Source organism: Curcuma longa, chromosome 10, assembly GCF_044706935.1.
Source record: "Curcuma longa cultivar G26 ecotype Majalengka, Jawa Barat chromosome 10, ITB_CL_G26_1.1, whole genome shotgun sequence".
Classification (NCBI taxonomy): Eukaryota; Viridiplantae; Streptophyta; class Magnoliopsida; order Zingiberales; family Zingiberaceae; genus Curcuma; species Curcuma longa.
In genome coordinates, this window is record NC_133870.1 from 162,613 (window position 1) to 190,466 (window position 27,854).

Consider the following 27,854-nt stretch of genomic DNA (forward strand, 5'->3'; position numbering starts at 1 on the left):
GCACAAAAGTTCAATTCATTCTTATAAAACAGCTCAATCAATACATAAATGAAACTAATTCATTATAAAATAATGATTATGCTTTAGTGGTTAGCCCATGTTGTTATAACTGTGGAGATTACTTGTTCGATTCCCACCAATTGTTATTTCTGATTTTTTTTTATCTTTAATTGGGATGGATTGGGCAATTTAATTAATCAAAAAAAATTGGCCCAACCCAATTCGGCAGCCCACTCATCATGCTAATTAATTGGAATCCAATTAACATGAAATCAAAGCCCAATTAATCAAAATGATTTCTCTATTTTTTTTTCTTTTTAATAAAAAATTGCCCTTTTTTTTTATTAACGTGTAAAAAAAACACGTTTCTTTTCCCAAAGAAAAAAAAATGATCCAACCCTTCGTTCCCAAATATTTGCCCTAAACACACTGCTATCGTTCTGCCATCCGCTTACCGATGCCAGCCCTGCCGGCGCCAGCCTCGCCGGCGCCAACCCCGCCGGCGCCAGATCCTTACTAGCCGCCGACGGCAGCCAGCGGGCTGTTCAGTGTGTTGCCGAACAAACCAAGACGAGCCGAACGAAGGGAAAAAAAACTTAACAGGTAATTCGATAGCTCTGATACCAATGTAAATCATACCTGTTGTAGCGTGCTTCTTTTCCGGCTACTGGGACTGCTCGATTGGGAAGCTTGCGTCGAAGAAATGATCACGATCAACGGAAGATTTCTCAGATTCCCACAAACCAAATCCTCCGGACTGGTGTTCCTCTTCTCTCCGGCGAACTGGCTCTCCTCTTCTCTTTGCTGGCTACAAGATTTGGACACAATCGCACACCTCTCTCACACTGTTCACCCACTGTACAGCAGGGCTTTCCTCTCCCTTTAATAGGGAGAGGCTGCGATCTCCATCGTGCACTCCGTGGGAGCGCATCGTGGTGGTGGTGGGTTGTAGCGTGGTGTTCGTGCGAGGTGGGCAGGCGGTTACAAAAACCGCTAACAGCCCCAACATCAAAATCCATTCATTTGCAACTCTTTTTGTGCTAGTCTAGTGATCAATTCCACGATCTCTGTGGTTCGATATCTTTTATTACTTGACGACAATCATACTCTTGTGGGAGCCTATCACCCACAGGAGGTGTTTCCAAGCAATGTGCTTCCTAAGCTGTGAAGCCTTTCTGGGATGCTCCCAAAGGGACATTCCCAAGATGCGACATTTCTAAAGCTACAAATTCTGTCCTAGGATGCTTACAAAGGAGATGTTCCCAAACTACGATATTTTTGAAGCTGTGAAGTCTTTCCAGGATGCTCCCAAGCTCCCAAAGGGGGCGTCCTCAAGTTACAATATTTTAAAGCTGCGAAGTCTTTTGGAGGATACTCCCAAAGAGGACGTTTCCAAGATGCAACATTTCCCACGCTGCAAAGGTTTTGTAGGATGCTCCCAAAGGGGGGCGTTCCCGAGCTGTGACATTTCTGAAACTGTGAAGTCTTTCCGAGATGGTCCTAAAAGGGGCATTCCCAAGTTGCGCTATTTTTTTCAAAATTGTGAAGTCTTTCTAGAGATGCTTTTAAAGGGGATGCTTCGAAGTTGCGAAGTCTTCCTGGGAATGATCCCAAAGGGGATGTTCCCAAACCGCAACATTTCCTACACTGCAAAGTCTTTTCAGGGATGCTTTCAAAGAAGACGTTCCCAAGCCACAACATTTCCTATGTTGCGGTCTTTTCAAGAATGCTCACAAAGGGGATGTTCTCAAGTTGCATCAATTGTGAAGTTGCAAAGTTTTTTCGAGGATGCTCCCAAAGGGGACATTCCTAAGCTGCGATATTTTTGAAGTTTCGAAGTCTTTCCGGAGATGTTCCCAAATGTGACGTTCTCAAGTTGCGATATTTCTGAGGCTACCAACGGAAATGTTTCTAAAGGGAACATTCCCAAGCTACAATATTTCTCAAACTGCGGAGTTTCCAAGTCGTAGAATCTTGAGATCACATCTTGAGCCATCTGACAGGCACCCTCACAGACATGTCTATACTATCTGTCACGGCGGAGACTACCAAACATATCAAATATATTTATTAATTTTTCTTTTAATTGTATCTTTGATTGCATTTTATCGATCACAAGTCAATATAATTCTCATCAATCCTGATGATGTCATCGCAATTCTTGAACGCGGTATGACTCGAACGTCAAAAAGAATATTGCAGTAGCAATTTCGCGTGGAACACGCTTCATTTTTATCAATAAAAAATTAGCACGATAGAGGGATAAAAAAAACGAACTTGACGAGAAGGACAGTAACGCTCACCCACCCGCTTACCTACTTATTCAATTCCCGGACTTAAAAAACGAAGTCTTTGCGTTTACTCTGTTGACCGCGACCATTCATCCACATGCATGTTCCACGACATTTACCAAACCGTCCTCACTTCACGGAAACTTCTGCTTTTCCTAATATATCCTTTTCCTATATGTCTTTCATTTGCCAAAGGTTATCAATAACTTAATTTGCGTTTACCTCACTTCACAATCTTTTCATTTAAACTATATACGTGATAAACGGTAATCGTGGTTCTTATCAGGTGTTGGAAGTCACATCAAAGCCTTCAGCCTTCAACAACCGCACATATCTGAAACCCCAAGGGCTGAGACCGTTGTGATTAAAGGTCAGATTGAATGGACGGTTACAGATGAATCATGTATGATTTTCATATGCGGACGGATCTACTCCGCGACCTGCCCTCATCTGCAATTCACTGGAAACTCCGCGAGCATCAAATCGCGTTCGTGCCATGCTATATAAGAAGGCCTCGCATCGCCTCGAGTCTCCGCGAGAGTGAAGAAAGCGCGGTCGAAGAAATGGAGCAGGCGATCGAGAGACAGCGAATCCTCCGCGACCATCTCCAACCTGCTTCCCCAACTCATCTTCCCGTCCTTTCGGTATTAGTGATTCGGTCTCGATTTCGTTTTTCATCTTCTTCCGCCATTTAGAGTTCGTTTTGCCTGCTTGGCGCTTGTTCATATAGTTCTTTTAAAATCTTTTTTTTTATTCCTTATAACTAACTTGTGTTTCTGGTTTCGTGTCGATTTTTGTTGTTGTTTTTCATTTGGGCGCCCTTTTCGCAGACGGCGGTTTGCGCTGCCGGAGACAACGCGAAATACCAGAGGAGTTCTCCCAACGGCGACGATGTGGTCATCGTTGCGTAAGTCTTTGTGCATTGCTCGTGTGTTTCTGTTTTATATTTTCTTCTGATCCTACTGCGACGTTCCCATTTATGTTGAGACTGGAATGCTTTGTCCTATGTTGTAAAATAGTGGACTGAAATGCTTTTTAACCGAACTCAAGTTAGGGCAACGGATTTATCTGAATCATATCCTTTGTATGATTCAGCTATTTTCTCTTGAAACTAATCTCATTCTTACCCTGAACTTTTGATCTTACCAAGAATTTAAGACCTTGTTTACGTTTAAGTAAAACTAGGTGGAAGGGATCGGTGAGGAAGGAAATGTTGGTACAGTATTTTCCATCTCTGTTCACTTTAGGTCTTGTTTTCTCTAATAAATAGAAATTGAAAGGATAAATATAGAGAAAAAACAGAGAGGTGAGGCGGAGAGATTACAGGATAGTTTTCCTTTGAGTTGTCTCTTTGAATAGATATATACAAAGTGGATGAATCGCTTTTTTATAATCAATAAATCTTAATTAGCTTTCTTTCAGATTTAGGTGAATCTTAAGCTCCCAATTCATCTTTAGTCGGTTTGGGCATAAATGGAAGGAAGGAAAATATCCTTACATATAAGACACCATAGTACCTTATCTTTGGATAATTTGCACCCAAATGGAGGGCATTTATATCTTTTGAATAAATTTAAGCCTTCATCCTTCTAATTTCCTCTTAAGTAAACAAATGAATTAAAAATAAAATAATTTTCCCTCATCTCAAATAAACAAGAACAATGGAATCATTGACCCTATTCTGTCCTACTAGCGCATCCTTAACCTTTTCATCCTTACTCTCTTTTCCCACTTCTCATGTAAACAAGGCCTAAAGGTATTCTTAGGAGACCCCATCAGTATGGTGGTTGAAAATAAGATTTGTAAAGACATTAAAGTCATTGGTTGCAACAACGTATTTGTCATAATTTCACATTACCTAACTGGAGTATTTATTGGTCATTTAAGTACATCTCCGTACCATCTTAAATGTAACTCTCAGAGTTTTTTTTTTTTGAATCTCTTATGTGAAAAATAATAATATATGTAGCGGAAAATAGGATCCCTTCCAATAATCTATGCGAAAAATTTGTATAAAGTTCTAACTAAAAGCTATACCTTTGTTGCGTGCCCTTAGTGTATCCCGCTAGTTCTTGGTTCACCGGATCTTTGCACGATCAGAATGATCATGTCTCTAATAGTATCACACGAACATGATCTCGATCTCGGAGATGAACCACCTTAATTGTGCTAGCAACTTAGAATGGTTCACAAGCCAAGAGGACCAAAAACACACCTTGTGTGTTTTGGCCAAGAAGAAGAGGAAGAAGAAAAGGGATGATGTGCATTCTCTCTCTTTCAAAATTACAAGAAGTCTTTTTGTATTCATCCAATGAATACAAAGGGTCTTTGCCCCTTGAGCTTCCCCTCCTCCTTAATGCTCATATATCACAATGAATACCAAAACTCTTGGTATTCTTTTTGGCTCTACATCTTCTATTCATCCCATGAATAGAATATCTCTTGGCCTTCCTCTTTAATAATATTTCATTAAACTTTTAATGAACATTATCCATTATTAAGTGGTTAAGTCATCCAAGTGAGTTTAATTCGGATTAGACTTAATCCCATAATTCAATTGAATTTATTTGAGTTTAACTCAATTAATCCAATTTCGGATCACATTTTAGTCAAACTAAAATCAACTTATCTCCGAAACATTGTGTTTTTTGTGTGTGACTCAATAAGTTCTCGTAACGTTGGCAATGTATCTAAACCGCTTTAGACACATAAACAATAAGCTGCATCTAGCAATGCATCATTGGTACCCAAGTGACGAGAAAGTCGAGATCCGATCTAACCTTTTCGTGTCTATTATAATGTATGACTTTGTCCTTCTATCATCGATATCGAGATTGATCAATAAGGCATAGACCGTGTCATCCTCATATAAATCTTTGTGTTTCTTGATCCCCGAGTAGACTCACTCAAGCAAATGAACTCAATATCTCATATTGACTCATTTGAGCATGGTCATGCATTCTAGTAGTCCTTACTCATTCAAGAGACCCGTAGATATCACTTCCGTCATATGAAAGGGATAGATCCCATCTACATCACTCACATCCCTCCGTATAACTCATTGCATACCTAGTGATCGACTTTATAGTCTACCCTGTTACGGATGACGTTTGACGATACTTAAGTATACAACTCCTTATGTAGGGAACCGTAGTGACTTCAGATTTAAGGACGATTCATACCAATAGTCACTATGAAAAAGTTTATGACACTCATATAACGATCCATGAAACTTTCTCATGGGGGTCAGTTCAATATATATTCTCCAATATATATCCATGTGTCAACGTGATATCCCATATCCATGACTTGTGAGATCATATCATCAATTGATCTACACGCCAGTCTCAATGCATTAATATTGTCCTTGTATATTAATGTTTGACTAGGACTAGGAATAGTTAAGAGTAGTGTTTTCTATATCATCTCACTATCAATTCAACCAATTGATATGATATAGATTAGTACCTACTACCCAAGGATATTATTATACTTTATTCATTTGGTATAAACATGAAGCAAATATAATAACCAAAATTTTGCCTTTATTAATAAAATATGATACAAAAAGTTCTTTAGTCAATCATCTCATGATTGGCTCTAAGGCTAACACTAACAATCTCCCACTAGCACTAGTGCTAATCACTGAAATATCTAATACCTAGTGACCTAATGTGATCATCATGCTTCCTCTGTACCAAAGCCTTGGTCAAGGATCCGCAATGTTAGTATCAGTCGGTACTCTGCATATCCTCACATCTCCTCTATCGATGATCTCTCGAATGAGATAGAACCATCGTAGTATGTATTTGGATCATTGATGAGAGTGTGGTTCCTTAACCTGTGCAATAGCCCCATTGTTATCACTGTATAGGTCTATTGGGTTCGCTATGTTAGGAACCACACCAAGCTCTGCAATGAACTTTCAGATCCAAACAACCTCCTTTGCTGCATCAGAGGCAGCAATATACTCGTCTTCTATTATAGAATTTACGACTGTGTCTTGCTTTGAATTCTTCCAGCTCACAGTACTACCATTCAAGTAAAATACATATCCTGACTGCGATCTGGAATCATTTTTATCAGTTTGAAATCTTGCATCACTGTAACCCTTTACAGCGAGCTTCTTATCGCCTCCAAATATCAAAAAATATTTTTTCATCCTTCGTAAGTACTTAAAAATATTTTTAACAGCTATCTAGTGACTTTCACCTAGATCTGACAAGTATCTACTCGTCATGTTCAACACATATAAGACATCAGAGTGAGTACAGAACATGACGTACATGATAGACCTTATAACAAATGCATAAGGAATCTGATCCATGCGGTCCTTCTCCTCCTTTAAAGAGGGGCATTAAGTCTTCGAAAGACTCATACCATGTGGCATCGGCAAAAATCCTTTCTTGGAATTCTGCATGGCAAAATGATTAAGCACCTTGTCAATATATGTACTCTGACTTTGGTTAAGCAATCTGTTAGATCTATCTTTATAGATCTTGATACCTAAAATGTAAACTGCTTCACCTAAGTCCTTCATTGAGAAACAATTCCCAAGCCATATCTTCACAGATTGCAGTGAAGGGATATCATTTCCAATGAGGAGTATGCCATCTACATACAAGATCAGGAAGACAATTGTGCTCCCACTAACCTTCTTGTAGACACAAGATTTATTTTCAATCTTTATTCTTGATAAAACCAAACATTTTGATTGCATCATCGAATCGAAGATTCCAGCTTCGAGAAGCTTGCTTTAGCCCATACTATCAACTAGTCCATCTACAAAGGGAGAGTTTACCTTATTATCCATGTCGTGCAAAGCTTTCCCTTGGTTTGTGTTCGCTTCGCCTTCGTCTTAGGATACCCCATCAAGCTAGCCATTGTTAGCCAACAATGAAAAGTTTAATTGATTGGACCAATCTTTCAATCAATTGGAACTGTATTCAGTTGACTCAACCTAAATTTAGTTGACTAAACCTAATAGGCAGCATTTTTTTTTTTGAAAAGGAGGTTTAGTCGATTCAGCAGTTGACTTTACACTTCAATCAACTAGGATCACCTCTAGTCGACTCAATTTGCTTGAAGACACCTTCATAAGCCTATGCAAAACTCAAAATCTAGCTTGAGTGCAGACTGCAATTACAAACTGTTCCTTAGTCAATGGTTCTCTACAAGCCGACATGGTAACCTCTACATAGTTTACTCACATTATCCCTTGGCGATGCTTGCCCAAAAGCACACAACTTATATTACTCACATAATATCTCATAGCTCACCATCTTCCAAGCCTACAACCTCTATATCATCCTCCATGATGTTGCTCAAATACTTCTCACCTCTTGGTCTTAACATGCTTAAGGCGTTGCCTCCTAGTCTTGACCACTTTCTCAAAGGCTTTGATTCTAGGTCTTCAACTACTTGCCCAAAGGCGTTGTCTCTAGGTCTTCAACCAACATGATTCTGACTCCTCGATCCATGAGCTCCATGCACAATCTACCTAGTTTAAGTAAATTTGATTCACACATATCTTTATCACATGAAAATCTAACTTTTAAACCCTTTGTCAAATACATCAAACCATCCTCAAGACAACATGATTGAACTCATTCACTTATGAGCATTGTTCCACCAACAATTTCCTCAAACCACTTAGAAGCATCATTTTACCAACAATAGATTTCAATATTTGGACGGTTAACTCATGATATATAATTTTGATAAGCTAAGATAGATATGCAAAAATTAAAAGGATGCAATAGATATGATAAAACTTGTGTTCTTTGTGATATTGTTTGCAATCAATCTTATTTATGTTACAACACAACCTTTGGCATTTGTAGATGTCAACATTTGTTTAGCTGGATTAGCCATTATGCATGCTTACTGCTTAGCATTTATTATTTTCTTTGTATGATAGTGCATGCCGAACTGCTATTTGCAAGTCCAAAAGAGGGGGTTTCAAGGATACACACCCTGAAGACCTACTTGCAACAGTTCTGAAGGTGAGATACTTGTAGAAATGCTGAAAATTGAAATTAATCAACTTAACAGAGAGATAAAACACTCAATTTAGGCGTCATTAGAAATATTCTGAGTATTAATGATGGAATATCTACACTTTTAAACATAGGCATTGTTGGATAAGACTCAGCTGAAGCCAAGTGAAGTTGGTGATATTGTTGTTGGCACCGTCTTGGCCCCAGGATCACAAAGGGCAATCGAATGCAGAATGGCAGCATTTTATGCTGGATTTCCTGGTCACTAGATTTTTATGACAATTGTTTATGCTTTAATTAGAAAAAATCTTGTCTGAACATTTTACCCTGGAATAACAGACTCTGTTCCACTCAGAACTGTGAACAGACAATGCTCGTCTGGTCTTCAGGCTGTTGCTGATGTTGCTGCTTGTATTAAAGCTGGTTTTTATGATATCGGTACATTTTTCAGTGAATTGATAGTTATGAAAATTTCTTGATGTTATGAATTTATTGGTTCTTCATATTTGATGTAGGCATTGGTGGAGGTTTGGAGTCAATGACTGTTGATAGTGTCGGTTGGATTGGACCTGTTAATCCTAGAGTATGTTTTATTAACTTGAAATCTTTTCTTGTATTAAGTTCTAGAACTTAACCGGAAAAAGAAAATAATTGAAGATCCTCATGAATTAAGTACAACATTTGTTTCAGGTTGAAATGTTTGCACAAGCTCGAGATTGTCTGCTTCCAATGGGTATTACATCTGAGAATGTTGCACATTGTTATGGAATAACAAGGCACGAGCAAGATCAGGCAGCTGTGGGTTTTATGTTTATTCATACTTATATTCCTTTTAAGACATTGCAAATGCCCTTTTTTTTTACATGCTATCTTGTTGTTGTCTAGGTTGAATCTCATAGGCGGGCTGCTGCTGCAAATGCTGCTGGTAAATTCAGAGAAGAAATTGTTCCTGTTACTACAAAGGTATTTCAAGCTTGAAAAAGGCTATGTAGTATTTGGTTTTCAACCCACTGCTAAATCTTAGCAAATAGCAATATTTAAAATATTCATTTCCCCAAGTCAATAGGAGGATGATTATATATATATATATAGTATCTCTTTTCTATTGCTATTCTGCAGTTACCTGTTGCATTATTACCTTATGTAGGTTGTAGACCCAAAAACAGGAGAGCAGAAGCAAGTAACGATTTCTGTCGACGATGGAATCCGTCCAGACACATCAATGTCAGTTCTTTCAAAGCTTAAACCAGCTTTCAAGAAGGATGGAAGCACCACTGCTGGTAATATAAACAAATTTTGTGAACATTATCCATCCCTTCACATCCTATTTGCCATCCACATAATAGATATGGCATCTGCACAGGCAATGCTAGTCAAGTGAGTGATGGAGCTGGAGCTGTCCTCCTCATGAGAAGAGATTTAGCCATGCAAAAAGGACTACCGATACTGGGTGTATTCAGGTTATTTCTCTATTTTGTACAAAGTTTCAATGAAAGTTAAAATGGTTTTTTGTGTGTCATTACATTTCTATTGAGCAAATGAAGGTCCATAACTTTCCACATGTCAAGGTCTATTTAAGACCACTGTCTATACCATGAATTTGTATGGTTTATTTGTTTCTCATAAATTGTTAGATCTTTCTGTGGTATGTGCTTATCATTGCTCACCCCATCATATTGGATGCACTAGCTACATTATGTTATATTACTAAGCCTTTCAAATTTCCTCTGCAATTTCATTGTTTTAAACACTTGATTCTATATTTGTTTAAGTGCCTTGTTGTAATTTAATCTTGTATGAATTATGCAATTTGTGTAAGCAGGAGCTTCTCTGCAATTGGAGTGGAGCCTGGTGTGATGGGAATTGGTCCTGCTGTTGCAATTCCGGCAGCGGTTAAGGCTGCTGGTATTCAGCTTGATGACATTGACCTTTTTGAAATAAATGAGGTAATAAAGTATAGTTATTTTATTGAGATCTGCTGTAAAATATTAAAGGAAAAAACTTCATCTCTTAGTTTCTTTCCTCTCTAGGCTTTTGCTTCGCAATACGTGTATTGTTGTAAAATGCTGAAGTTGGATCCTGAAAAGGTTAATGTTAATGGAGGTGCTATTGCTCTTGGACATCCACTGGGCGCTACAGGTATATTTAAACCTTAAGTCCATTTGCCTGGTAATGATATCTTTTTCAAATGGTTGATCTCGCTATTACCAGTTAAACTATTGGCCACGATATATCATTATAAACACTCTTCTTGAATGAGGCAAGATTCTCAATCCCGAGGCCCATTTAGGTCTTTTGCTATTTCGTGAGTTGGTTATGACTTAGTTTCGCATCAAATATTTAAACGTGTGAATCAGATGATCAGGGATGAGCAAAAAAAAAGAAGAAAAAAAAAAACAGTTACATGGATTATGATTAGGTCCGAGTTGAAAATTACAAGTTCTCGAGAAAAAATATTTTTAGGGTTAGATTGAATTAAGGACTAAAAATCTACCTTACCTGATCATACAATTAACATCTTTTCCTGTATTATATTTGGTTTCTTCGTAGTTTGATAGCGATGTGAAATGTTCACCGGCAACATTAGACAAAGCAGTGTGGGTTGATATTTTCATTCTCTTAGTATTTTATGGGCTATTTATTTGATTCTGCTGTTTCTGCAGGTTTTTTTCCTTCAATTTTGTAATTAATACTCTTTTTATTATCTTGTCCCTTGTCATATAAAGGTGCTCGATGCGTTAGCACACTCTTAAATGAGATGAAGCGGAGAGGCAAGAATTGCAGATTTGGAGTTATTTCAATGTGCATAGGTCTCACTCTTTTCCATAACTCATTCTCCTTTATAATAAATAGAACTATGGTGAAGGTCAATATTTCATAGATTAGATCTAGTAAAGATGTTTTCAACACAATATGTTAATTATTATGAAAATTATAAATTAAATGAAGTTATTTCATTTAATTAAATTATAAAATAAATAAAGGAAATGAAATGCAGTTTATATGTAAAATCAAAAAACTTCAATGTTTTGAGACTCAGGTACAACAAGGGCATGTGAGAAAAATCATTATTAAATTTATAGTGAACTAAATGGTGATATAATTTTAAAAATTATATAAAAAATATTACTTTAATGTTTTGGGATTACTGCACAAACAAGTGCATGTAAAGACCATTATTAAATTTATAGCGAAGGGTGTTTACTCTAGTTCTAACTCCTTATCTGCTTGCCTTATATCAATTTATCTAATCTTTTTGATAAAAAACTACGGCAGGATCCGGCATGGGAGCTGCTGCTGTTTTCGAGCGTGGTGATGGTGTAGATGCTAAGTAACACACGTCAAGTCTAGTCGGACAGCTTCTTGCCCAAGGATGCTTTTCGTGAACCGGGTCTTTAGCAAATAATATAATCTCATTAATTAATGTTATTAATAACTACATATTCAGCTCATTTTGTTTAATAAAAATGTGTATGGTGCAGCTTTTAATATAGAGTTGATTAGATAAATTGGTGGCGTCTCCTCTTTTGGATTTTATCTTATTATTCAATAATTTTACATATTATTTTGTACACACTAGTTTATATTATTTTAAAATAAAATTATTAAGTAATTTAATTAACATTAATTATGAATTTATATTATTAGATGTGAGTTTTGTTAATAGTAGCTCTAAAATTAATTATGTGATAATTGATTAGGAATTTTTATATTATATTCTATTATTAATAAAGATAAAGTTTGATTATTATATTTACATGTTTGTGTCAAATGATTAAATATAATAATATCTTTGAGTAGTAATTTCTAATCTACATCATATCAATTAGTTGAATTGATAGTGAGATGATATAGAGAATATTATTTTTAACTATTTCTAATCAAGTATTAATATTCAAGGACAATATTAATATATGAGACTGACATGTAGATTAATTGATGACTTAATTTTTCACAAGTCATGAATATGTGATATCACGTTGATACATGAGTATATTATAGAGAATATATACTGAATTAATCTGTCATGAGAAAATTTCATAGATCGTTATATGAGTGTCATAAACTTTCTCATATAACTATTGGTATGAATAGTTCTTAGACCTGAAGTCACTACGATTTCTTACATAAAAAGTTGTGTACTTTGGTATCGTCAAACATCACCTGTAACAGGGTGGACTATAAAGGCAATCACTAGATATATAACAAATTATGCGGAGGGATGTGAGTGATGTAGATGTGATCTATCCCTCCCAAATGACGAGAGTGATATCTATGAGCCCCTTGATCGAGTAGGACTACTAAATGCCTGATTATGCTCAAATGAGTCAATATGAGATATTGCGCTCATTTGCTTGAATGAGTCTACTTGGGGGTCAAGAAACACAAAAATTGATATTGAGGATAACACGGTCTATGCCTCATTGATTAATCTAGATATTGAGGATAGAAGAACATCATCATACATTATAGTAGTCACAGAAAGATTAGGTCAGATCTCATCTTTCTCGTTACTTGGGTAGCAATGATACATTACTAGATGATGTTCATTATTTATGTGTCTAAAGCGGTTTAGATATATTATCAACGTTACAAGAACCTATTGGACCATACACAAAGGACACGATGCTTCAGAGATTGATTGATTTTAGTTTAACTATGATCCAAATTGGATTAATTGAGTTAGACTCAAGTGAATCCAATTGGATTATGGGATTGAGTCTAATTTGAGTTAGACTCATTTAGTTCAGACTCAACCAAATTTGAATGAGATATTAATTCATTAAAATGTTTAATGAATTAATAATAGAGGAAGACCAAGAGTTTTTCTCTTCATTAAATGAAGAGAAGATGAAGAGTCAATATGAAAAATATGTGCTCTATTTGAGTTTTAATTGACTTTAATATGGGAAAGTTAAATAGGCAAAAATCCTTCATATTCATGAGATGAATATAAAAGGTTTTTTCTTACACTTTTCAAGAAGAACAAGATATTTTTGAGCTCTCTTCTCCCTCTTTGGCCAAACATCCCTATTCTTCCTCCTCTTTGTTTTGGCTGAATCTCTTTGTGTGACTAGCACCACAAAGGCGATTCTTCTCCGAAACTTGAAATCGTGTTCGTGTGGATATACATAGAGGCACGAACGTTTGAACGTGCAAGAGATCCGACGAATTGAGGATGAGCGGGATAAGTGAAGGATACGCTTCACGTTGGGATCGTCCCAGTGCAATGCGCGTGTTTACACGTTTCGCAAACGTGCGCAGTGAAAATAAATAAATAATTAAACTAATTATTATCATAACACACGCATACATAATAGGAAATAACAGTGTACAAGGCATGACAGGAAATTAAAATTTTCAGAATAGTAAATTATTTTATGCGTACAATTAAAATTTACAGAAAACTAAATAATTCTGCGTATACCTTTCCGATGACGTTTGAGCGGGATTGGTATCAATCGAGCGGTCCTCGTCAGAGTCCCGCCTCTACTGGTGATCCACGCCAAGCTCTTGTCTGGACAGCTTCGGAAGCCACGAGTCGCGTCATCGTCTTCAGTACTAGTCGATGATCGATGACAATCGAATCAAGAGAAGCCTTATTCCAGAAACCACGCAACAACGTTTGTCGCGATTGTTCCGGGGCTTTCTTACTGTCACCGAAAATCGTATTCCCGATGTAGTTTTCGGTGGTCAACCTTTGACTGCCAATAACGAACAAACGGCCGGAAACCCTTTCCGATCACGATGGAATAATTCTCCGGAAGCTTCGTAAGCTCCCGGGAAGCTGACACACGATCGTCAAATGACCGAGGTTGATTGAAAGCAATTGGAAAACCTATCTGATAATTGGAAATAATTTTCAACAATCAAACAACGTATTCCGACGACAAAACCCTATTACAATCAAACCCTCTTCTTCCACACAGCCCACGAGCAGAACCGAAGAACAATTCCTCTCCTTCATCTCTAATCCATAGCCAATCCTTCACAATCAGCTGGCTACAAGAGGCAGCTCCGGTCAGCAACACAACAGAGAATGCCGGTAGAACAGAGGAAGGCGCCCCATCCTCACTTGCGGCGGTTAGGGTTTGCTGTGCCCTTGCTTCTCCGACGGATGGAGGACGGTGGATGATGGACTGCGTCAAGAGGTGGCACGGCGCGAGGAGGAAGAGTCGGCGCTGCACAGAGGAGGCCTGTGCCGCGTAGAGGAGGTTGGTGCCGCGTCTGCGCAGAGGAGGCCGGTGCCGCGTCCACGGAGAGGAGAGCCGGTGCCTCATCCGCGCAGAGGAGAGCAGCGTCACGAGAACGAAGGATTGGGCTTCTTCCACCTTGCTGCTCCTTGTGCTTGCGAAGGAGGAGGGATTGGCTAGGGTTCTCTTCCTTCTTCACACAGTCGATGGCGTCGGACGGAGCAGCCGGAGGTAACGGGAAAGCAGCCGGCGCGTCACCCACGGGAAGAAGAAGCATCATTGAGAAATCGTGGTCAACCTTGTTTTTGCTCTGTTTTGTCGTGGCCAAAATAGAAGCTACAGGAACGTTCTCTTTTAAACCCAAATCAGTGATTAGGGTTAGCAATGAACCAAGTTTGGTTTAGGTTTTTCCTATTTGAACCGAATCAGTACTGTAGCAAACCAGTTCACATTTGATTCGCTTGGTTCAATAACCAAACAACCTCCGATTTGACCCAAATCAGTTTTGTTCAATTCGTCTTCACAAGACGAAGCTTCTCATCTCTTCCGTTTTGCCAAAACCTCTTCCATCGATGAACCAAACCAAGTTGGTTCAATTTTAGTTCAAAACTGAATCATTTGGTTCACTAACCAAACGACCTCTGATTTGAACGAAATCAATTTCGTTCATTTCATCTTCGTAAGACGAATTCCATCATTTTGTCCATTGTCTGGTCCAACCAGATTTTATTTCTCTCATTCTGAGAATTCAATTCTCAAACTCGTTTTAAGTCCTTCGGAGAACTTGTAGTGCGTGTGACCTAATAGGTTCCCGATTATGTTGGCCGTCCATAATCAACTATTAATTATGGAACAATCATGAGTGACACCTAGTAGTACATCATGATCTCCAATTGATCGAAAAATCAACGATTGATTCCAGAACATTTCTAAACCTTTCAGCAGCTACACTGAATCGTGCCTCGTTCCTTTCACCGTCTTATACCCGCTTGGTTCAGGACATAGTCTATATGTCGGTCCCCACTAGGCTGACTACGTCACACCTAGCCCAAGTTGCTTTCTTGTCCTGTGGATTCAAGTTACTTGTACATGTGTCCAAGAGTACCATACTCTTAACATGTAATGCTTTGGCCAAAGACTTTTAGTAACAATCCTGACAAGCGGCTGCAGGGTATACGTCTCCTTTTTCAAGGAGCGGTGAATCCTCTGAGGGCTATTCAAACACCTTCGGACACTTCGACTTATACCCAATCATCTCGGGTCCACACCTCCTCGGAGATGCTTGCTTAAGATGTCAAAGTATAAGCCTCCATGACCAAGGTGACTTAAATACCGCAAGTCAAAGGAAACTCGCACTTAAGCTGCACTGAGATCTTCATTGACATATGTATAGAACCATATGAAGTCTCAAGGCAGGTCACTCCAATGAACTGGTTACCTTTAACCAGTATCCACGTTTAACTCTCAACATCCAATGTCTCCAGTAGTGAGATCAGTTGTTTGGTTAACCAAGGAGTCTAAACGTGCTAGTCTCGACAGAATCGATGACGTCCGTGCTCATCAATTCCTCGACTAGGGATAATTTCAATACATTCATAATTGCACATGTAGAGATGCTCACGAGTTATGATCCAATCACAAATTCTCTCATGCTATGAATTGTATTGCAGACATTCAGTATTTGAGTTTAAGATCCAATCAAATACATATGGAATGTGCACTCAAATAGTGAATTACTATTTATCCAATAAATAGTATGACCATAAGGCGATTGTCTTAGGACACCTCTCAAATCTAACAGACTCCCACTTGGCCTAAGCCAATCACTCTGGTATCCAATACCAAGCGCCTCTATTTGTTCCTCAAAATTACTTTGAGGTAGAGGTTAAAGGATCCGCAAGGTTCCTTTTGGTGGGATTCTTCTCGAATTATATTTCTCTTCTACTAATGATCTTTTGATCTATTGATTTTATCGAAGCACGTGTTTGGATCGACGGTGAGACCTAGGTTCCATCGCTTGCGCGATTGCTCCATTGTTGTCGTAGTAAGCAAGTAATGCTTCGACAATGGTTGGAACCATTCCAAGTTCAGAAATGAACTTCCTGATCCAAACCGTTTCGTTTGCTGTTTCACAAGCTGCAATTGTGTCTTATTTGAAACACTTTCAACTTATTGCGCCATAATTTAAAATGAATAGATATCCAGACTGAGACTCGGAATCATTCTGGTCTGTCTAGTAGCTGGCATCCATATACCCGCATGTAACCATATCACTTTCTCCATGTACCAAAATAAATCCTTATTTCCTCGCAAGTACTATAAGAATTATCTTGACAGTCACCCAATGATCCATTCCTGGATCTGATCGGTATCCGCTCATGACATTTAGAGCACATGATACGGCGGGCCTCATACACATTATAGCATACATGATTGATCCTATTGCCGAAGCATAAGGAATCATACTCATGTAAATCTCTCTCTTGTCTCTTGTCCGTGGACACGTAGACTTCGAAAGGTGATCCTTTCTCGGATTCAAGCATGCTAAACCCCTTTTAGCATCTTGTCTATTTATGTAGACTGCGAAAGACCAAGCAACCTTTCGATCTATCTCTATAGATCCTAATCCCAGGGATTTAAGTCGCTTCTCTCATGTCTTTCATGGAGAACATTTGACTAACCATAATTTGACTGACTGCAAAACATGCATATTGTTTCCTTTCTTTAATATGTTATAGAAATCAAACTCTTTGATTGCTTCATTAAAACAGATATTCTATCAAGTTCCAAACATGATTTTAATGAAATTTATTTCGACTTCATGGTTGTTAACCATTTAACCTTTTCTAAACTTTTTAGGACTTCTTCATGATCAGTAGTTTACTTATGCTTGACAAGTAACACGTCATTTGATTCACTTACGAAAAATCAGTGAAATCCAGGGTTAGACCGACGCCTACTGTTCTACACTAGGAACGTGCTCTTATTCCACTCCACCCAGGAGAATTTATCTATTTGCCAATAAGTCCTCCAGACTTATTGGACTTCCTGGTTAGCCTTGATCCTCAACCTCTAGGATTTGCTGCTAGACAACTGGTCCACCTGACCTGCCAAGACTTCCTGCCAAATGACTAATCCACCTGACCTGTCTGGACTTCTCGCAATGCATCTGGTCCACCTAACCTGCCTAGACTTCTGCTATGCATCTGATCCACCTGACATGCCTGGACTTTCACCTAGTGCACTTGATCCTGCTAAGACTTTTGCCTAGTCCTCCAGACCAGGACTTCCCTTTGCGTAGCCTCCAACCAAGTCTTTTCTTTGCCTAGTTTTCACTAGAACTTTTATTGTCTAACCTCAATTAGGACTTTCCTGTACTCCTTGTACACTTAAATAAACATATCAGTACACACCACACACTTAACTTGAACCTCGTGCCATCATCAAAATCAAGGTTCGATCATCTGATGCTCCCTGTATCAACAACAACTTCTCACACGAGATGCAGTCTCGCGGGTGCCCGCGTCTGCCAGAATTGCGAGATGGCGTCTCCTGCAGTTTCGGTTTCGACATCAAATAACTCATAGTGGTCGCGTATAATGGAAGGGCAGAGGGCGGAGGAGAAAGGAAAGCCAAAATCCTAAGTTAGAAGGGAGAGAACGAGAAAGAACCCTAGTGCTGCCATCCACCTCTCTGTTCTCGATCGCGACGCTGAAGTTTTTCTTCCACACGCATAGTTCAGCCGTCGATCTTTGGCCTTCTTACGATCGAGTGGCATCGCATCTCTTCTCTCGAGCACACGGACTAATCCCGAACGTGGTTAAGTGGTGTTCCTCCTCTTTCGATCGCGACGTCTTCCTCTATTGCTCCCAATCGTGCGAAGTTGTCGATTCGTCGAGCTCTAACAGTAAGCGGGTTGCGGAAGGAGAGCAGCAGAAATCATAGTAGCCATTGGGCGGCAGTTGCTCGTACTGGCTGCTTCTTCAAGGGTTCGTGAGGAGAAACCAAAGTCAACGATTAAGGACTATTGGGTTTTCCGTGGTGCTACTGTAGCTTCTTAAAATAACAGAGGATTGCATTTTCCCTGGTCTTCTTCCTCCCCGATCCTATGGTATCCCCTGTTCTTCTTTATCCGTGAGAAACATAAAAAACCCTAAGGCCACCGAATTTTGTCCCTACTGTTCTCTCTTGCCCACGGCCAACTATTGGAAGAGGGCCTCTTCACCTTCTCCTGATTAGACTCGCCGCATGAACAGGGAGTTCAGACTATCATCGGAGCTGATGCTACATCAACGGAGGAGTTGTTGCTGCCGGGACCTCGAGCAGCTATTGGGGTTTTTGTTGCTAGAAAACCGTGTACCAACGGTTATTATTTCATAATATCTGGAAAGGGTTTTCAACCATAATCGAAAAAAGTTTTCAATTTGTCCTAAATCGAAGGTCAATGGTTGACCATCAAAAACTACATCAGGAATATAATTACTAGTGATAATTGGAAAACTCTGAAAAATGATTACGACAAACTTTGTTGCGTGTTTCCAGAATTAGGTTTTCTCTCGATTCGATCACTATCGATTGTCAGCTAATACCGAAGGCGATGATGCGACCTGTGACTTAGAAAGTCGTCCAGACAAGAGCTTGGCTTGGATCACCAGTGGAGGCCAAACTTCGATAACGGTCGCTCGATTAATGCCAACACCACTCGACATCATCTATCAGGTACGCACAGAATTATTTATTATTATAAAAATTTTAATTTCTCATCATGTCTTGTACACTGTTATATCATGTCTTTGCATGTGTGTGTTGTAATAATTAGTATTAATTATTTGTTTATTTCTGCTGCGCATATTTCTGAAATGTGTAAACACGCACATTGCACCAGGACGATCCCAATATTGTCAACTAACATAGATTGCGGTGTTGATTTCTAAAGACTATGTTTTAAAAATTTTAAATCATTTTGAGCATCATTTGAAGGGCTTTAAAATAATAAATGAGGGCTTATTTGGACTCATATTTACTTAATAAACGCACAAGAATTTGAATGAGTCTGATCAGAGCTCTCTAGGTCCATCAATGAGTTTCGACCAAAACTCATTAATGGACCTAGAATATTAGGATTTCTGAATTTTTATCATGAAATGGAAGATGTGAGTGTGTAGGAGTTATATATGGTGTCTATGCCTAGTTCTGACATCCCTATGATAAGTTGTGTGTCAAATGTCTACTTCAGAGGTCATAACTTTTGACTAGAGTATCAGAATGGGACGTTCTACACGCCAAATCGAATCTCGTTCAGAGATCTAGATTTGTTACGAGGGTGAACGCCTATTATGAACCATATTTTGGCTCCAAAAATATCATTTAAGGTCTTCTCAAAGGTCCAAATAAATTATCCTTTTTAAAATAATTTTTATCCATAACTTATCGCAGGGATATCAGAACCAGTCATAGACACCATAACTACCTTCACTACACTATCCTTTTTCATTTCATAGTAAATTTTTAGAAATTTAAAATCCCTAGGTCCATCAATGAGTTTTAGTCCATCAATGAGTTTTAACCAAAATCTATTGATGAACCTAGAGTTATGATCAAATCCATTCCAAGTGTTACAATTTCTAAAGTTCCTCGGAGTCTATTTGTTTATTTCTGCTACGCATATTTCTGAAATGTGTAAACACGCACATTGCACCAGGACGATTCCAACATTGTCAACTAACATAGATTGCGGTGTTGATTTCTAAAGACTGTATTTTAAAATTTTAAAATCATTTTGAGCATCATTTGAAGGGCTTTAAAATAATAAATGAGGGCTTATTTGGACTCATATTTACTTAATAAACGCACAAGAATTTGAATGAGTCTGATCAGAGCTTTCTAGGTCCATCAATGAGTTTCGACCAAAACTCATTAATGGACCTAGAATATTAGGATTTCTAAATTTTTACCATGAAATGGAAGATGTGAGTGTGTAGGAGTTATATATGGTGTCTATGCCTAGTTCTGACATCCCTATGATAAGTTGTGTGTCAAATGTCTACTTCAGAGGTCATAACTTTTGACTAGAGTATCAGAATGAGACGTTCTACACGCCAAATCGAATCTCGTTCAGAGATCTAGATTTGTTACGAGGGTGAACGCCTATTATGAACCATATTTTGGCTCCAAAAATATCATTTAAGTTCTTCTCAAAGGTCCAAATAAATTATCCTTTTTAAAATAATTTTTATCATAACTTATCGCAGGGATGTCAGAACTAGTCATAGACACCATAACTACCTTCACTACACTATCCTTTTTCATTTCATAGTAAATTTTTAGAAATTTAAAATCCCTAGGTCCATCAATGAGTTTTAGTCCATCAATGAGTTTTAACCAAAATCTATTGATGAACCTAGAGAGTTATGATCGAATCCATTCCAAGTGTTACAATTTCTAAAGTTCCTCGGAGTCTATATGTGCCTAGAGATATCAAATTGAAGTTATTAACAATAATGATCAGAAGTTTTAACATTTTAAATTTTAAGGCAATTGACAAACTTATATAACTTATCGTATGGATGTCGGAATAGGATTGGACACCAAATATAACTTTACTATATTACTTTCTTCTATTACATGTCAACTTTTTAGAAATTCAATTCATTTAGTTCCATCAATGGATTTTGATCAAAATTCATTGATAGATCTAAAGAGCTCTGATCGAATTCATTCTAATTTCTATAGGTTTATTAGATTAATCTAAGTCAAAATAAGTCATATATCTTTTATTATTTTATGACCCTCTCAACAATGCTCAAAATGATTTAAAACTTTTAAAATTTTTAGTATTAGTTTCCGAAAATCAATACTATAGTAGTGCTAGTCTTCAAAAATCAATACCAATATGTGATTAGAACCAACATCATAATTCATAGTGTTGGTTTCTAAAGACCAGTACTATAGTGATATTATATTTAAGCTATGGTGTTGATGTTTAAAAATCAACACCAAAGTAGTTTTTTATTTATTATATTATCTTTATTAATAAAATTAGTTCTCATTATTAATTTTATTTTTTATAACTAAATATTAAAATAGAAGATATTAAAAAATAAAAAATATTTTTAATTTTCTTTTCTTTTTTTTATTAAAATTTTAAAATTAAAATAAATAAATTTAGATGATTATTTATTAAAGTTTAAATGATGTTTAAATTAATCTAATTTAATTTGAGAGGAAAGAGAATACAAGAAAGAGAAAAATAAAAAAATATTGCAGGTATAAAAAGAAGAAAAAAATAGATAAAATTAAAATTAGATTGGTCTTTTGAGAATTTTAAAATCTTCATGCACCTTTTGAGAATTTTAAAATTTTGAATGCGCCTATTAAAAATTTATTGTCAAAAAAAAAAAGAGAAGAAAATGTTGAGTATGTTAAGGTCAAACGTCAACCACGTAAGACTCTTAGAATGAACGCCAGTCACCCGATTAAACAAGTTGTTGGAGATTTATTCAAGGGATCTAAATCATACTATATGAATTTAGAAAATTAATTTACTTTAATATCCCAAATTAAGTCTAAAACCATAAGTTTTATATTATCATATATTAATCATGCAAGAAAAATTGATCCAATCTGATAGTGTTGGAGATTGGATGACAGCAAGAGAGTGAATAGTGGTCATCGAACCTGTAAATGCGATTGTCGAACACTTGCTAGATCATAAACAATTAATACAGCCGAATAATCTCAACAAATGGAAACGAACTATCACATTACATGCCTTTTCTAGATTATTTTCATGTTCAATATAATATATCCACAAACTATTCTGGATAGCATGTAAAATAGATCACATTCTGGGGAAAGAAAAAATGCCAATTCACTAATGGTATAGTTCAAACTTCGAAGGATTGTTCATGCGCGTGCATTCCAATTTGGTAAACTTCAAGCTGGTAGGTAGCCTGAGGAAGCAATTCTCTCAGTGAAGGATGCTGTGCCATTGGACTACGCATAACTGATCGAAGTGCTTGTAAGACCTTTGGTACCCATTAATAAGTGTTTTGACCTTTTTCTCTTTCAGATTTAAGAGCAAGATGAACTACTTTCTCTTTTCTTTGTATTGTATTTTCTCCGTCATGGAGTAGACCTCTAGATTCTAGGATATAGGAGGAATCGAGATGTAAATGGATGATTGTAATCTATGGATTTGCTATTTGCCATGTTCAAGGATTTGACTATGCTTTACTATATGAATTTGTGTCTTGCATTTATTTGATGATATATTTCTGAAGGCTTAATTTCATATGGATGAGAGTGAACTATAGTTTAATGGAAATTTTAAGATCGTATGACAGGGGTGCCTTGTGACAGAAGGTGAACCTTTAATCGAACTTTCTGAGGAGATTCTTAGACTGTAATGAATTCTCATGAGAGATAACTAATGGTTATTGATTACTAGGAAGAGGTTGTTATTTGGGTACTCGGTGACAGGGAGTAGGATACCAGTAGTATTGCTGGAGTGTCCGGTGACAACGGGAGAGCTATAGAACCAGGATATCTAGGTATCATTTCGGACTAGCAGTCATAACATTAAAGGAGCCATGATTATTCCAAAAGATCTTGACGAGGTCTGATTGGATATCTTGGTTAGAATCTCTACATTAATATTATCATTGAGGAATGGTAAGGAATCCATGATCAATCAACCATAATCTCGAGGAATCCAAAATTCTAGGATCGTTTCTCAATCCTGTCATTTAGCTGATTTCTCTTTGATTGAGGTGTAGGTACTTGACTTCTCTCACTCTTCCCCATCACCTAAAAACTCGTGTGCTCACAATTCTTTTTGTGCAAAGTTTAGTGATTAAATTCTACTGTCCTTGTGGGTCGATATCTTTTATTACTTGATGACACCCATACTCTTGTGGGAGCTCATCAAGGGTTCATCTTCATTCTTGATGAAACCAAATGTTTTGATTGCATCATCGAATAAAAGATTTTAGCTTTGAAAAGCTTGCTTCAGCCCATAAATGGACCTTTACAGCTTACATATCTTTTCAGTATGCTTTAGATCAACAAAACCCTCAGGTTGTGTCATATACACATCCTCGAGTAGGTTTCTATTCAGAAACGCAGTTTTGACATTTATCTGTCAGATCTCATAATCATGATAAGCTACATAACAAGCATGATCCCAATAGACTTAAGTATCACAACTAGTGAAAAAGTTTCATCATAGTCAATACCATGAATCTGTTTGAAACCTTTAGCTACCAATTGCGCTTTATAGGTATGCATAAGACAATCCATATCAATCTTTCTCTTAAAGACCCACTTACACCCAATGAGTTTGCCCTTCAGGTGGATCAACCAAAATCTATACTTGATTAGTGTACATGGATTCCATTTGGATCTCATAGCCTCTAGCCAGTTCTCAGAATCTAGGCTCATCACAGGATGTAGGCTCGTCCAACTCTCATTCAGACCTCATGGCCTCTAGCCAGTTCTGAGAATCTAGGCTCATCACATCTTCTTGATAGGATGTAGTCTCGTTCAACTCAATAAGCAAAATGACATCATGGTCAGATAAGAAAAATGAATATCTCTCAGGTTGACGACGTATCCTATCTGACCTGCGAAAAGGTTGGTCTACTTGAACAGTTTGTTGCTCCACATCTTCTTGTGCAACAATCTCATTATCCACAACACTTTATGGTGTCTGTTTAATTTCCATTGAGACCTTAGTACTATCTGCATCTTAAACTTCTTCAAGATGGATTTTATTCCCACTAGCTCTTCTAGAAATGAACTCTCTTTCTAGAAATGAGTCCAGTAATCCATCCTTATGAAGCTGGGATATGCGACTCTCATTTATGTGACCCAGGCGATAATACCAGAAATATGTTTGGTTCAAATTATTCGATTTAAACCTTTTGGTATTTATGTTATAAATTGGATTATCTAAGTCTAGAATATTGAGTCCATTCATAAGTGGTGCACTACAATAGAACATATCATTTAATATTATAGAACAACATTTATTCTTTATGATAAATGAAAAACCTTTCTTGTCCAAACAAGATACAAAGATTATGTTCTTTGTTAATGCAGGTACATAATAGCACTCCTCTAGTTCTAAGACAAGCCCTGTGGTCAAAGATAGGGAATATGTTCCTACAAATATAGCAACAACTCTTACGTCATTGCTTACTCGTAGGTCCACTTTATTTTTTGTCAATACTTTAGCTCTTTGTAAGCTCTGCACATTGGTACAAATGTGAGACACGCAACTGGTATCTAATACCCATGATAAAGAAATATATAGATTGACTTTTATAACATATATACCTGAGGCAGAAGTCTCACTTCTTTTCTTCTTAACTTTCTCCAGGTAAACCTTGCAGTTCCTCTTCCAATGTTCTATCTCACCACAATGGAAGCAAGTTCCTTCCTTAGCCACCCCCGCCTTTGGGTTTCAATGCAGAAATGTTGCCCTTGCCCTTGTCTTGGGTCTTACCCTTACTTTTGGGCTTCCATTTGCCTTTGCCTTTCTGTACCATTAGCATGAAACTAGGCTTAGTCTTTTTGAGATTGAGTTTAGTAATTTTCAATATGCTAAGCATCTCAGGCAGAAACTTGTCAATTTCGTTCATGTAGTTCATGATAAATTGACCATACCCTTCAGGTAATGATTGCAGGATAAGGTCAGTGGCTAATTCTTGCCCCAGTGAAAATCCTAGTCTTTCAAAGTTCTCGACATACCCAATCATCTTGAGTACGTGAGTTCCTACAGGAGTTCTTTCTTGCATCTTGCATGCAAATAAGGCCTTAGACACCTCAAACCACTCGTGCCTGGCTTGCAGATGATATGGTTGAACTCCTGAAGCAACTATACCAAGGGCAAGCATTAGGCAAGATGAATCCGATGTATCACCCTGATGATTCTTGTAAGTATCTGTCTCGACACGAGTGGCGGTAGTGGTGAGTGCTTCAGGAAGAGGTTTTTCTAGGATGTACAATTTTCATTCTTGCTTGAGGACGATCCTCAAATTTCTGTACCAGTCCAAGAAATTAGCTCCGTTGAACTTGTCCTTCTCAAAGACAGATCGCAGAGAGAGAGTATTTGACGTGTTAGATGATATGGTGATCTACAATAGTAAAATGTAGAAATAAGTATCATATCTAAATAATTTAATTAGGTCTTTAATTAAATGGTACTCCCACTGAATCATAGAGCTTTGGTAGAGGCTAGTCATGGATGTAGGCAAATGCATTTTACCCACACTACTATCTCCTACCCTAATAGCTACAAATTCATGTGGGATAAGATCCATATCATACATCACCTTGAGTTAGCTTTGGCTAATCGTCCAAGACTTAGTATGATTAGGTAGGCAATATTTTACCAATTACATCTTATGCAACTTTTGGAAACAAAGGGTCAAGATCCACATTATACATCATCTTGAGTTAGCTTTGGCTAATCGCCCAAGACTTAGTATAATTGTTCTCTTACCAATCTTTCCAACTTTTAGGATATGTCTTTAAGTTCTCCTTAATCTAATTGAGGTAACTTAGTTAAGTCTCACTCAAAGTTCGATAACGGAACATCACAATTGTCCTATCGCACTCTACCAAGATAAAGTGTGTCACTTTGCTTTGGCAAACCCAATAACAAATGATCGAGATAGTAGTGAGTATCAAACTTTGGTAGGCATATCGAGTTGACTTGATTAAGATAAAATTATTATCTAACATGCATCACATACACACATAGCATTTATTAACATATAAGCTTAAATGTGACATGGTTATGACCCATATTCTACGATCCTCTCAAGCCAATGAGAAGATCAAATGGTCAACCTAGGGATAACATCTTCTCCAAGTGCTTCCTTTGATCATCATGTGTCATTGGCATCCTTCTTGTAACTTCATCCTCAAATGGACTTTCCACTCCTCATTTTATACATTACAAAATAAGAATACTCGAGTTACATTCAAATCTAAATCTATTTTACAACTACAAAAATAGAGAGAAAGGCACGACACACAAGTCATATTATGAATTATAACATGCACACACAACACAACCACAATCACATCGGGGTGCACCATGGCAACCAACACACAACAAATAAATCTAAGACATCAATATTATTATGTTTACAAAAATTACTTATGAGCAGAAACCTCATGGCAGTCCAGCTAATCGGTTAGCGAGCGGGATCAAGGGGCAGCACCCCCGAAATAAAATTTATTTTGTTGACTCCTTGAATGAGTCATTGTCAAAAATTTATCAAAATGAACCAAGACCCCTCTTGTTTCGTTGATGCATCCTTGCAATAAAATCATACAATCTGTTCACAACAGATCATGAAAAATTTATCATAATCCATTCTCAATAGAACGACACAACTTCATTAATAGAATACCATAGGTTACAAACTTTTATCAAATGCAATCAGACTATAGCACACTGTCATTAGACAAACGTTTGCACATCTATCAACATGATGATGTTATATCCTCTTAGTTTGATCAACACAAACTTTTGTATACAGACAAAGTACTCATACAATTAGGCAACCCATAATAACAACATGTCCAACTTCTATATCACATATAAAAGAAAAAAACTTTGTACGATCATTTGCAAGTGGTTGTAATACCACTGTAGATAATCATATGTGATAAATAACAAATTGCAGCAGAAAAAGGACCCCTTTAGCGATCCATGCGAAAGCAAACTCACACAAGTTTAGATCTACAAAATCCTATCTAATATGGTATACCTTTGTTGTGTGCCCTTCGCTTATCCCGCTTTATCCAAAGTTTGTCGAATCTCTTGAACGTTCAAATGTCTGTGCCTCTATGCGTAGCCACACGAACACTCACTTTTGGAGAAAATTTTGCTTGTGCTAGCAACCCTTTGGTGGTGTAAGCTTCAACCAAAAAGAAGAGAGGGCAAGAAGATGAACATCCATTGAATTTTTGGGAGAAAACTCTTTTATACTCAAACCATGAATACCAAAGATTTTTAGGCTTTTGGTATTCCCTCATTAATGCATGATTAATCCTTATTAATCATGCATGATGAATTTAACTTCATCTTCTTCAATGCATGATTAATCCACATTAATCATGCATGATGAATCAAACTTCATTCATCAACTTGGTTTAATTTAAGTCTAACTCAAATTCAACCAATTTCAGTCTAACTCAGGTCTCGCCCATCCAATGAGCTTAATTGTTCCTTTAGTCAAACTAAAATAAACCCATCTCTAAAATAGAATGTTATTTATGTGTGACCCAATAGGTTCTCGTAACGTTGGCAATGTCTCTAAAACCCATTTTAGAAACATAAGCAATAAGTGGCA

General features: G+C 37.4%; 1 protein-coding gene across 2 annotated transcripts; it reads left to right on the top strand.

Annotated features, from left to right (window-relative positions):
- Positions 1-2,811: 2,811 nt before the first annotated feature.
- On the top strand, positions 2,812-11,799 carry LOC141835794 (3-ketoacyl-CoA thiolase 2, peroxisomal-like). Of its 2 annotated transcripts, XM_074723166.1 has the most exons (14): positions 2,813-2,935; positions 3,122-3,198; positions 8,212-8,296; positions 8,425-8,551; positions 8,630-8,728; positions 8,806-8,873; positions 8,981-9,088; positions 9,176-9,253; positions 9,438-9,570; positions 9,654-9,750; positions 10,113-10,236; positions 10,321-10,429; positions 11,017-11,100; positions 11,567-11,799. In XM_074723166.1, the coding sequence occupies exons 1-14, from the start codon at positions 2,855-2,857 to the stop codon at positions 11,623-11,625; spliced, it is 1,329 nt and encodes a 442-aa protein (XP_074579267.1). In that variant the 5' UTR covers positions 2,813-2,854; the 3' UTR covers positions 11,626-11,799. The 2 variants fall into 2 exon arrangements, with proteins under 2 accessions (XP_074579266.1, XP_074579267.1); XM_074723165.1 differs by lacking the exon at positions 11,567-11,799 and having other exon boundaries at positions 2,812-2,935; positions 11,017-11,228.
- The last annotated feature ends 16,055 nt before the right edge of the window (positions 11,800-27,854 follow it).

Bases quoted from the DNA above. Each gene is read 5' to 3' on its own strand.
- LOC141835794 (XM_074723165.1), top strand. From the start codon at position 2,855: ATGGAGCAGGCGATCGAGAGACAGCGAATCCTCCGCGACCATCTCCAA. The intron at 8,297-8,424 runs GTGAGATACTTG...TTTTAAACATAG, and splicing joins TACTTGCAACAGTTCTGAAG to GCATTGTTGGATAAGACTCA. The intron at 8,874-8,980 runs GTATGTTTTATT...CATTTGTTTCAG, and splicing joins TTGGACCTGTTAATCCTAGA to GTTGAAATGTTTGCACAAGC.